This window comes from Typha latifolia, chromosome 3 (genome assembly GCF_019914945.1).
Source record: "Typha latifolia isolate L0001 chromosome 3, TyphaL0001v2, whole genome shotgun sequence".
In the NCBI taxonomy this organism is placed as follows: domain Eukaryota; kingdom Viridiplantae; phylum Streptophyta; class Magnoliopsida; order Poales; family Typhaceae; genus Typha; species Typha latifolia.
The window spans coordinates 13027086-13039885 of NC_133088.1; the positions used below are offsets into that span (position 1 = coordinate 13027086).

At 39.1% G+C, this 12800-nt stretch overlaps 1 protein-coding gene across 6 annotated transcripts; it reads left to right on the forward strand.

Annotated features, from left to right (window-relative positions):
* Nucleotides 1-731: 731 nt before the first annotated feature.
* On the forward strand, nt 732-12594 carry LOC140784821 (pentatricopeptide repeat-containing protein At1g33350-like). Of its 6 annotated transcripts, XM_073132403.1 has the most exons (8): nt 2408-2427; nt 2571-2636; nt 2822-2878; nt 3063-3105; nt 3974-4050; nt 9904-10041; nt 12044-12161; nt 12289-12594. In XM_073132403.1, the coding sequence occupies exons 1-8, from the start codon at nt 2415-2417 to the stop codon at nt 12413-12415; spliced, it is 639 nt and encodes a 212-aa protein (XP_072988504.1). In that variant the 5' UTR covers nt 2408-2414; the 3' UTR covers nt 12416-12594. The 6 variants fall into 6 exon arrangements, with proteins under 6 accessions (XP_072988500.1, XP_072988499.1, XP_072988501.1 ...); XM_073132399.1 differs by lacking the exon at nt 9904-10041 and having other exon boundaries at nt 732-2427; nt 2969-3105; nt 11989-12161; XM_073132398.1 differs by lacking the exons at nt 3063-3105; nt 9904-10041 and having other exon boundaries at nt 732-2427; nt 11989-12161.
* The last annotated feature ends 206 nt before the right edge of the window (nt 12595-12800 follow it).

Genomic DNA, 12800 nt, shown 5'->3' on the forward strand with positions numbered 1-12800 from the left:
ACTTAGGCCTTATTCACCATGGACATGCTTCCTTATATTGTGATAACAAGGCCGCTCTCCATATAGCAGCAAACCTAGTCTTTCATGAACGCACAAGACACATAGAAATGGACTGTCACTATATTCGAGACAAGATTCAAGATGATTCAATAATTACCAAGCATATTGGCTCAGCAAATCAATTGGCAGATTTGTTAACTAAACCTTTGGGAAAGGAAATATTTATACCTAAGGTACGCAAGTTGGGCGTGCAAGATATCCACTCTCCAACTTGAGGGGGAGTGTTGGAAAGAAATATTGAAATCAAAGAAATATCAAAATCAGGAAAAAAATTTCAAAATCAGATTTTATTACTATTATTATTGATTTGGTTAATCTGTTTGTTATTTACTTTCCTTGTATATAGCAACACTATCCTAATATGTTGGATAGACAAGCTTAATTATAAGAAAAATTATTATAATCTCCTTCTATTTATGTACTTGATTCATCTCAGTGAAACATACAATTCACTCGTTCTAATCCTTTTACAATCTCGGGGTGAGCGTCCTCGTATCCAACTTTCTACAATGATAACGAGTTCTTCAAATAAGAGCAGCAGTTGTCCAAATAGTAGCTATCCAATCCCAGCTTTATTTCGCTGTCAGAATTTGCTGTTCCTTGTCCAGTTAGGCATAAAATAAAATGTTACCTTTTTATCGTTAGATATGGATGTTGGAACTCGGATAGTCGTTGGATTGTAACAGATGGCTCCCTCTAAGTACTAGAGTCTCAAACTCACTCTAAGATGCTTCCCAACCCCATCCCTCACACCAACTCCAAAAATCAAGTCCTTTCCCTCCTTGGGAGATGCACTCACCTCGACCATCTCAAGCAGCTCCAGTCCCGCCTCATCACCTCCGGCCACGGCCAGTCCCAATTCGTCTCTTTCAAACTCGTCCGCTTCTGCTCCCTCGTCCTCGCCGACCTCCGCTATGCCCGCTCCATCTTTGACAGCCTCGCGGCGCCCAATGTCTTCCTCTACACCGCCATGCTCACCGCCTATTCGTCAATTTGCGACGCCGGCTCCGTTCTCGATCTCTTCAATCGCATGCTGCGACGCGGCCACCCTCGGCCTAATGAGTTCATTTATCCTCTTGTTCTGAGAGCTTTGTTCCCCTCCCATGACGCGGGTCTAAACTTGATGAAATTGGTCCATACCCATGTTGTCAAAAGTGGATTTGAGGGGTATAATGTGGTGCAGACGTCACTTCTTGATGTGTACGCAAGGTTTGCTGATCTTCACACTGCACGTTTGCTGTTTGATGGATTGAGTGAGAGAAATGTGGTGTCTCGGACGGCGATGATTTCTGGTTATGCACGGGTGGGTAAGATGGCAAATGCGATGTCTTTATTTGAGGAAATGCATGAGAGGGATGTGCCTTCGTGGAATGCGGTGGTCGCAGGTTGCGCACAGAATGGACTGTTTTCTGATGTAGTTTCACTTTTCCAGAGGATGGTTGTTGAGGGAGCAGGGCCTAATCAGACTACAGTCTCTTGCGTGCTCTCAACTTGCGGGCACCTTGGAATGCTTCGGCTGGGGAAATTAGTACACGGTTACATCTACAGGAACCGTATTGGTTTTAATTCATTCGTTTTGAATGGGTTGATTGATATGTATGGAAAATGTGGTAACTTGAAGGAAGCAAGATGGATATTCAATGTTTTGTCTGACAGGAGCCTGACAACCTGGAATTCTATGATCAATTGTCTTGCGCTCCATGGGCACAGCGAGAGTGCAATAGTATCCTTCCATGAGATGAAGCTTCAAGGGGTTAAACCCGACGAAGTTACTTTTGTGGGGCTACTAAATGCATGCACCCATGGAGGATTCATTGATGAAGGCCTCAGTTATTTTGAGTCAATGAGTCGTGACTACCAGATTGAGCCAGAGATTGAGCATTATGGCTGTGTCATAGACCTTCTTGGTCGGGCTGGACGCTTTGAAGATGCAATGAAGATTGTCAAGGATATGAGAATAGAACCTGATGAGGTCGTGTGGGGATCTTTGCTCAATGGTTGTAGGATTTATCGGGTAACAGAGCTAGCAGAATTCGCTGTTAGAAAGTTGTTGGAGATTGATCCAAATAATACTGATTATGGTGTAATGTTGGCAAACCTGTATAGTGAATGTGGCATGTGGGAAGAGATGGGAAAGGTGAGAACGGTTATGAAGAAGATGGGAGGGAAGAAATTACCTGGTTGCAGTTGGATTGAGGTGGATAACAAGACTCACCAGTTTTATTCTGGTAATAAACTCCACCCAGTGTCAGACGAGATTTATAAGGTCCTGGAAGAGTTAGCTGGACAATGGAAGCATGAGCAGATATCATAGACAAGATCTGTTGGGTTGTACTTGTTGGCTGGATTGGTGGATGCTTGACAGAGGTGAAACTAAACAAGCTTACTTATATCTTTTTTATGTCCATACGATAGAGAATGTTGAACTAGGTTAATGTGCTTGGTCTTGATTTCAAGCTATAATTTGGCATGATATGCTTCAAGTGATTTCATCTAGATCTTGATTACAGAGTTAGCTGAAGAATATCGAACACTGCTGGAGATGCTGCTCTATCTATCAGTGCAACCACAGATATGTCTGTCCTGAGCAATATATATATACATTGTTCTCCTTCAAATAGCTACTGTTGAATGGTCTACGTCTATGTTGGCCAATTGATTGTTCTAGAATATCATAATTCTAACTGATAAATCAATTAAAAGATCTCAGATTTGCCCCCATTAATATTTTATGCCACTCAATTTCTAATTCTCTTGGCAGGTCCTAATTCTTTACCTTCATTGATGAGCTGGTGTGCTTTCAGATTTGGTGAAAATGGTAAACTCTCAGGCCACATACTAATGCTTTTTTCACATTTACCAGTAATATTGCTGATGCAAACATAATTACACGTCTACATCTGTATAGGTAGTTTTTCCACTTACAATATTTTGTTCATCAAGAAGAAGAAAGAGCAAATTTGTTGATATGTGCTCATGGATATTCTTCTGATTGTAAGCAGAGGTCAAAAGTATTTACTACAACAAAAAGTTCTGCCAGAGTAGGTAGATCCGCTCTTTGTCAATAGTAGTGAAACTTTCATACTCTTGATTGAAGCATGTAATGCATAAGAATTCCAACTGCGCACCTGTATTCTTGATCTATTTGAGAAATACCCTTGTTGATTTAGTTCCTAAAACCTTCCATCTTATCCTTAGAATTGTTGATTACAGATTCATAAGCCTCAATAACCTATTGCAAGGACTTTTCCATTTGGAGTTGCCTATGTTAGGTATTCCTATTATTCTTACTGGTTATATCCTGTTTGAGAGTTCAAGGCTAGATTAGTCAATGCTACTGTAAATTAGTGTTCGATAAATTGTTCATCCTGGAAGATATTGTAGGAGATGCATTCAATGACAATTCCGTCACAGTTTTATTTACAGTCTAAACTTTGAACATCATCAAAATGTCAACTAATTGTTATTTTATAACATTATTTATAAGTAAGCCAGCCTCATATAGTGTTATTTACTCATTATTATTCTACATGTCTATGGAATCTTCATTCTTTTGAGAAGATGTCTAGTGAATTTTCCTATAGTCTATTGCCAATACTTTGCGGTCATTTGAAATGTTCATATTATCATCTAGATTGCTATACCCCTTTTCTGGTCTCTAAATGAATATGGATTAAATGTGAAAAGATCTACTTGCTTTGTCCAAAGTACTCGGTGGTAGTAGTTATCTATTCTTCAAAGATGAAGACCACTCATATTTACTTATTTCCTAGACTTCTTGAATATCTAGGGAAAATCTCTGGAGAGGTGCTCGTGTTTCTTGAGCCGAAACTACAAAATGCAACCCTCTGACTCTTCCTTTTAATTTGTCTGTCAATTATGAACATTAATTTCTACATCCATAAATTTTTAGATGCAACGGTGGACTCTGCAGCATAAAGGAAGAGGCGAAGAGCTCAGACCAACACTACTTGCTTGCAGATGTAAAAGGTTTGTAAGATCTATAAATCTATCTATATGTGCTCATTTGAGCTGAGTTCGAGCAAGCTAAGGTCAACTTATCTGAATCAAGTTTGAGTTGCTCGCCAGTTGGTGCGCTCTTGAATAGCTATACTAATGAGTTTGGACCCAAGGGGCCTTGTTTTGTTGTAGAATAAAAATATTATAATTGGAATAAAATAAGAATTTATTTTGAAATAAAGAAAAAATTATTTTAATTATAATTTAGTTTAGTTGTAAAAAAAATGAATAAGTACTGGAACAAAAATATAGGGCTAAGATAGTTTTTTTATTGTGATAGTTAGAATAAGGGATAGAAATGATCAAATTGTTCTTTAATTTTCTTTTCTTAGTTGAATGTCAGTGTACATTTATTTTCTTGTTAAGAAAGATAGGAATAAATTTAAAATTAAATATATAAATATAATTTTATTTTATAAATACTATGTTATCTTAAAAAAAAGCTATTTTTACCATTATTAGATAAAAATAATTTAACTTAATACATCATAATTTATACAATATAAATAAAAATAAAATTATAATTATTGGATATTTCATGTCAAAATATTTTTCACTACATATATTATCAAATTTATTTTAGTCAAATTACATTGTTCAACCGAATTTAAATCACAATATATGAGTATTTTAATAATACCAAGAGGGTAAATGGGTTTAAGTGGATGAGTTACACCAAAACTTTTATCCCAAGCAAAACATAGAATTTATTTGAAAGAAGAAATTTTATTCCATTTTTCTATTCCAAAATCTTATCCCTTGTTTGACATATTTATTATTAAGTAAAGAGAATTTATTTTGAAATAAAAGTCTTATTCCATCTGGCCAAACAAGCCCAAGAATTTAGAGCATATGAAACTAGTGTGATACTCTATCCTCTTTCCTAACTCGGACTCAAAATGTGTACCCGATTTTTCTATGTTGTTTGGATCTTGTGTGGATCCAACTTGCGCTCGTGGACCTGAGAAAGATCTTGTCTTCTCTAAGGACAAATAGGAGTAGCAATCGGGTCGGGTTAGTTGGGTTTGGGTTAGGTCAGATTCTGGTTAGGTCAAGATAGTACAAATATGAATATGATCCGTTTATTAAATGAGTAACATGACACGACCCAATTAACCCGGTTAATAAATAATTATCTTCTTTTATACATATATTTAACTCGTTTACACGACACGATTAACCTGTTTACATTTCACACATGACAAGATTAACCACCCATTAACACAACACAGATCACCAATTAATACATCATCGGTTTACAATTTTACTAACCAAGCTAACAAAAAAAAATCACACAATTAACACAAATCCAGATCCTTGGCATCCAGCGGTGAAGGCTTCGCAAGAGTTGTCGAAGCGGTGGTGGAGATCGAGGTATCGGTGGCAGCAAGGTTCCAGGAGCAGACCTCTATGGCGATGGAGTCCCAACTCTGGCTCCTGTAGTGGCGAGCTTTGGATCTACCGAGAAAGACGAGGTGGGAAAGTTGGTCGATGCGGCTAGAGACGGAGACCGAGACTAAGAGGCAAGGAGGGTTAGGATGACGCCGGAGAGGAGGTTGCTCCTCTAATGTCCCATAGATCTCAAATTTGCTAAGGAAGACGAGGCAAAAAAAGATCCGATTGATGCAACCAAAGAGGCGGTCGGAGGAGAGTGAAAGATAGTGGAGGGAGCCTCGAAGGGTGGGGTTTTAGCCGAAGAGGAGGTTCTTTTTTTTTCAATGAATCACCAAAGATGATTGTGAAAGGTAACGGACGGGAGGGAAGAGGGAGAGCGGCTTGCTAGATGTTGCTGGAGAGGGGAGTGAGAGGTAGCCGAGGAGGGGGCTTGCTGGTTGTGGAGAGTGAGAGGTAGACAGTGGAGGGGTGGATTGACGGGGGGCTGGGTGAGAATGAGATGGTGAGAGTGTGAGATCTGAGATGGGGTAGGGTAGGTTAGAAATTTTATTTATATATATTAATGAGTTGCGGGTTAGCGGGTTGACCTGACCCGTTACTTAAAACGAGTCGTTAGTATAAACCTGAACAAGACCCGATTATTAATCGGGTTATAGGCGGGTTGACCCATTTACGATTCGGACCTGATTAGACTAAACTCAAACTCGATTAGAAGTCAAGTTATCGTGTTAGGTTATCAAGTCGGATCAATATTTGCCACCCATAAGGACAAAGGAGAAAATTAAGACTCCAAAAAGCATCCTCAAAATTATGGTCAGTCTCATCTACTCGTGACCTATAAAGTGAATGGAAAAGATATTGGCCAACTTGTCTTTTAATAAAAGGGGCTTATAGTATCAAACCATGCATGCATGATCTTACCAAAATAGTACTTTCAAGACAAATTTATTTAAAAACACCATAATTTTTTTTGCTTTTATTATCATTACCACCTTATAACTAGAGTATTTATTTTTCAACGTCTCTATTTTTCTTTTTGTTTTCTTAAAAGCACAATTTTACTAGTACATTTAATCAATGATTATTATATAGATGAGAAAAATTAACAGTGTCTAAATGACTAGAACAACTTTTTATAAATTAATATCCGTATTCATATTGTGATAGTATCATTACCTCTTTGGATATAGGGTTGAGAATTGGTTAGTATTAGCCAGGTTTGAGTCGAGTGGGGTTTGGATAGGATCATATTAATGTAAACACGAATATAATTCATTTATTAAACGGGATAGAATTTTTAAACAATAACATGATCCATTTATTAAACGGGTTACATTGGTCATAAATGAGTCATTGGGTGTCAAAATATCTAAATTTTTATAAGTTATTTGGGTTAGAAATTTTTTTTTTCAAAATGTAAATGAGTTTATTCAAGTTATAAATAGATTAATCGGGTCAGAAACAGATTATTATGTCACAAACGAGTTGGCAGGTCATTAACGGGTTGGTAGGTCGGGTCGTAAAATGGATTAATCGGGTTGAGATAATAAATATGAACACAACATATTTAATAATCAGGTTAGACGGATTGACCCTTTTATAAATCAAACCCAATTAGACTAAACTCAAATTTGTTTAAAAATTGAGTTATCGTGTCAGGTTATCAGGCCGAGTCAACTTTTGTCACCCATGTTTGGATAGACAACTTTACTTAGAGGTGCTTTAATTATTTAGTTTTCATAAAAGTAACATAGTAATTTTTCAACAACTACTAAGTTAAATCTAACTCAACTACTAAGTTGAATTCAAACCGAGATATTTTTAAGCCAATAAAAAATAAATGTAAGTAGTCATACAGTGAGATGTTAATAATAATAAAGAAGTGTGTCTTTACTGCTTTGCTAGGGTTAGCTGAATCCTGCTTGTTTTTTACTCTAAGTGTTGCCCTTATGGGTGAAGTCGAATCCTTGACTTCACCAAAGCCAGCCCCTCCACAACCACCTGACCCTAAGGGGAAAGGAGTGTTGGAGGATGGGTAGGGTAAGAAACTAAGTGATCTGGTTAATGCTAAGGAGGTAAATGGTACATCAGAGGGGGGAGAGAGAAATTTGAAGAATGGTGAGGCAAAAGAAGCCACCACCCAGCCTGTCCAACAGGGAGGAGTTCCACCTAGAACTTAGGCTCAAGTGGCTAAAGGAAACATCCCGGCGAACCTTAGGATAAGGCCAAGACCGCCGTGCACGATAGCAAATTACATACTGGAGATGATAAGCAAGGAAGAGGAGGAAGACTCGATTGAGATTGATCTTGAGATGATGGAGCAAAGTCATGCAGAATGGAGGTTTGGACTTCATGGTAAGTTTCTTAGTAAGTCTATTCCTATTAAAATCCTTAGGGGAATATTGGTGAAAATCTGGCCAGTGATTGCTCCGTTCCTTGCTTTCGATTTGACGGATGGGTTCTACCTGTTCTGCCTAGCCTCGAAGGAAGACATGATGAGATTTCTTACTGAGGGACCTTGGAATATTAGAGGTTAAGTTTTAAATCTTATCCCGTGGAAGCTTGATTTCAAAGCCTCCGAGGAGGTGGTTAAATTGGCTCTAGTGTGGGTGAGATTCATTGATTTGCCTCAGGAATATTGGCGCCTGAAAATATTTACCAACATAGCCGCCCAGATAGGCCACCTACTCAGGGTAGATGAGATTATGATATCTAGAGCAAGATGTCAATATGCTCGCATGTGTATTGATCTTGATCTATCTAAGCCTTTGCGGCAAGTTCTGTCGGTGGGAATAGGGATGAAGAAGGTTTAGGTGAAGCTCACCTATGAGGACCTACCGATATTTTGCTTTGCTTGTGGGAGGATTGGGCATCGAGCATCTAACCTGTCGGACCCTCCCAAAGAGGAAGACGCCTCGTGTTAGATCGCAGGGGCGGGATCTCTTCCCAAACAGGTGCTACTAACCAGGAACTTTTTAGTGTGCAGGAGGGAAGCAAAGGCGACAATGGGAAGCAGGATGAGCTACGCTTTAGCCCCTAGCTGGGGGTTGAAAGGGCAAGAGGCCGGAACAACTTGCGTGGAACCCATAGAAGTGGATGCAACAGAGGTGGTAGTGGACAAGGGCGGATGACTCGTGAGTCCAACTTAGGCGTGCGAGAAAGGAGTAACTCGGAATCCAGGCTAGGAGAGGCCGAGCCAACTCAGAATGAATTGACTAAAGGAAGTCACATGCCAGGGAGAGGGGCATAAGGTGGTGACGCCGCATGAGAGGATCAAGGGGGGGTTTTCTAACGATTGGCGTGGGGGGAAAGGTGTTGAGGGGCCTAGAGCCTCGCTGACGAAGCCTAGCGCAGGGAGGGCTTAGGGAGTGGTTGACAGCTCCTTGAGCCACAAGCCTTGCACTTCATCAGGGGGATGTTTGTGGAGGAGAAGGAAAAGGAGAGGAGTGGTGCCGCCCTAGTAAAGGATGATGGGATTAAGGTGATCGATATAGAGCCATTAGATGCTCCAGGTTAGCTAGGTGGAGTGTTTGGCTTTAGAGATTCGAGGCAACTTTTAAAAAACGCTAAAGATATGTCGGTTACGGAGATAGGAGAAGTCGAGGAAGTGCCATCTCGGGCAAGTAAAGCCCACCCGACTATGAATGAGCTAGGTGAAGATGATCAGATGGGAGGGAAGGGAGGTGATGCATCCCTAGACCTGAGCACGCTCAGCCTGAGTACATCTAGGGTCAAGGTTGGTAAGTTTAACCTCATCATTGTCCCTTCACGGAGACAGGCTGTCACTAGCCCAGGAAGGGAAAAACCTAGTCAGCACACTTCGGCTGCTAAGGTTGATCTAGGAGGCTGTAAGGCGAGCCTTGAACCCTTGGTAGTAGAAGGGATAGTGACTCAGGAGGATTCCACCCGGGCGAGTGGGAGCACTACAAGGGGTGAGGAGATGGATATGGACAACCATACCATGATCGCAGAAAACGCGAGAGAAGCCCTAATAGGGATGCGGAGCCTTGAACATAGAGGGCAGGAGGTGCAAGTCATGGAGGAGTCTCATGATGAGTGGGCCGAGAAGGAGCAAGAGGAGAATTGAGAAAGCATGGACACTGCAACGGGTGGAAGAAAGCCTATCAGAAGAGCTGGGGAGGCAAGTGGAAGTCTAGAAGTGGCTCGAAAAGTTTTTCGAAAGAAGGTGAAGAAAAGCGGATCCGAACCTTATGCCAAAGGAAATGAGGAGGCAAAGCGAATAATACCTCGGAGGGAGAACCTCTTCTTAATCCATGTTAATAATATTATGGAATTGTCAGGGGGCCTCAAAACAGGACACAATTAACTAGTGTCGCGAGCTAAGTATACTGTATAAATCGTTTATGTTTATTCTATTAGAAACAAAAATAGACTTTACTAAAAGTGGTTTTCTGGCTGGCAAATTAGGGCGAGAATGGAAGACTGAGGCGGTGCCGAGCAGAGGATTCTCTTGGGGTATCATAATGGCTTGGGACCAAGAAATGGTTCAAGTGTCTCCTTTCTGCCCGGATGATCAAGCAATACAAGCGACAATTACATTACTAGGTATCAACACTTGGATAATATTAGAGATTTATGCGAGTAATAATTATTTCATTAGATGTAATCTGGGGGCTAAATTGGAGGTTTTAAACTCAATTAATAAGGCTTGCTGTTTTATTAGTGATTTTAACCTTTTTTTGGATGCGGATGAAAAGAAAAGGGGTAAAAAGTTTTGTCTCAGTCGTAAAGTCTGTCAATTTAGATCTTTTTTTACGCAAAATGCTCTAATTGATGTTGGTTTTGCTGGCCCTCCTCCCTTCACGTGGAGTAATAACTGGGAAAGAAGGGCCAGAGTGTGGGCTAGGCTGGACCTGGCCTTAGCCAATGAGGAGTAGATTAAATCCTTTCCTCATAGTTCTGTTAGACATCGAAAAAATTGGATCTGATCAAGCGCCATTGCTCCTAACGTTTGATCTCCCTCGTGAAAGAATAAAAAAGACTTTTAGTTTTGAGTATTTTTGGTTTGAGTACCCTAATGTTAAGAATATTGTGGCTAATGCTTGGGCTGGTTGGTCTGATAATCCTATGATTGGTATTTCGAGAAAATTAAAGAAAACTAAAGTTAATGTTATGCATTGGAATAAGCATAGTTTGGGGAAAATTGAAAATGTTTTAAAGCTGGTGAGGGATATGATTAATTTCTTGGAGGCTAGGGACAGTGATGGTGCCTTTAACTATAATGAGTCCTTAGAGCTCCAAATTGCCTATAGAAGGCATATTGCTCTTTTGAGGCAAGTGGACCGAAAATGGCGGGCGAAGTCTAGGAACTATTGGGTCCAAAAAGGTGATAGAAATACTAAATTCTTTCATACTGCTACTATTTTTCGTAGAAGGAGAAATCATATTGTCTCGCTGCTTAGTGACGATAATGTTTATATTGATAACTATAATGGTTTTGTGAATTTCTTTGCGAATTGTTATGCTAAAATCTGGTCGCATGCTAATGATGTGATTGCTGATAAGGTGTGGCCTGTGTTACCTATTGTTAATCCTCTTTGCAATAATGAGCTCATCAAACCTGTCTTATATTGAAACCCGTATGACCCTTTGGTCTATGGCGATAGGGTAAAGCCCCTGGGCATGTTGAGTTTTACAAAAATTATTAGGACATTGTGAGGAATAATATTTGTGAGGCTTTGAAAAGATTAATCCTTATTTTATTGTTATTAATTTTATCACAATTATCTGCTGGAGTAGTTGATAGGATTCGAACGACTTCTGTTATGATAGGCTATGTGAAATTTTGTGATCGTTTTGTGGATACTTATAGTTGTCCATGCTCTGTCCTTTTGAGATAGATTTTGTCATGCTTGATCTTTAGTTTCATTACTTGTATTGTTTTGTTTCTGAATAATTGAATGTGATCAGTCTTGCGGGAAAAATTAGAAAAAAAGAAAAGAAAAGAAAGGGGAAATGGAAACAAAAGATCAGCAAGAGCAATGATAATACGAGGGGTTCTGGTTAGTACCTAAAACAAGAGAATTCAGGAAGTATAGGAATATTGTAGAAATTAGGGAACTCTCATCCCTCTTCTTTATTCCTGTCCTTGTTGAAAAAGAATGACTACAATTGTGATTGTATTTCTTCTGATAACAGTAACAACAACTTAGATCTCATTTGGTTTCGTGCATAAGATATTTTTAAAAAATAATTTTATACACACATCTTGAATATAAATTGGATATATCTGTAACTTTATTCATGTTTTATTATTTAGTTGTAATAGATAATAATTACCTTGAATAAGTTTATTTATGAATTTGTATTTGTTTACGAAACTTTGAACAAGTATATGAAATATAATATAAATCTTGTTTAGACAACGTGCATATCCTGTCTGGTTCTATGTAGCAGTTGAGAATTCAAAGTCCATACGCAGTTCTACTAGCTGATAGACTAATATGCTTTTATTTCTTGCAATTCTTCTCATGCTTCTATATATTCTACTAGGTCAAGGGAGATGCTCAAAGGTCTGACGAATATTATTCTCGTGCTATACTGGCAGATCCTAGTGATGGAGATATTTTGTCGCAATATGCTAAATTGGTTTGGGAGTTGCACCATGATGAAGATTGTGCTTCTAGCTACTTTGAACGGGCAGTGCAGGTTGCGCAGCAAAACAGGTATATATCTGGTTTTGTGAAAGAGTCATCATGCAGATGTTGTGACACTGGTATTACATTTGATGAAAAGGGGAAAAACTCATAAATTTCTGAAGTCTGATATTGTCATGAATTCTGCTACTTGTAGCCATGTTCTTGCATCGTATGCGGAGTTGCGGAGTTTCAATGGGACACAGATGATGGTGTTGATCAACCTCAACAATTTTTTCGAATTGCCACTTCATCATGGAGCATTGACGTCTGCAACCACTTGATTATATGAGCTACCCGTGCGTCAGTTTGAGCAAACACTATCTTGCTAAGAAGTTAGCACCTTTAGCTTGTCTAATTTGCATAGAAATATTTGTGGAATAATGTATGTTCCAGCAGGACTGGACGAATGTTTCAATGGGAATCTGAAAGTACTAAATTGTAGCAAGGGTTTGTTACTTCACTTGGAAGAACTTTCAAGCTGCACATTTGTTCCTGTAGAGTTCATCGTGAAACATAATATGATCTTATTATAAGGCAAAAATAAAAGAGGAAATTAAGAGAACTAAAGTTATAGGCATAGGTTTTTCAAGACATACTTCGCCTAGTTTCTGCTGCTGCTTTTCTTTTTCTATTTTTTGAGGTGCTTGTTAGCATCACAGGTAATCT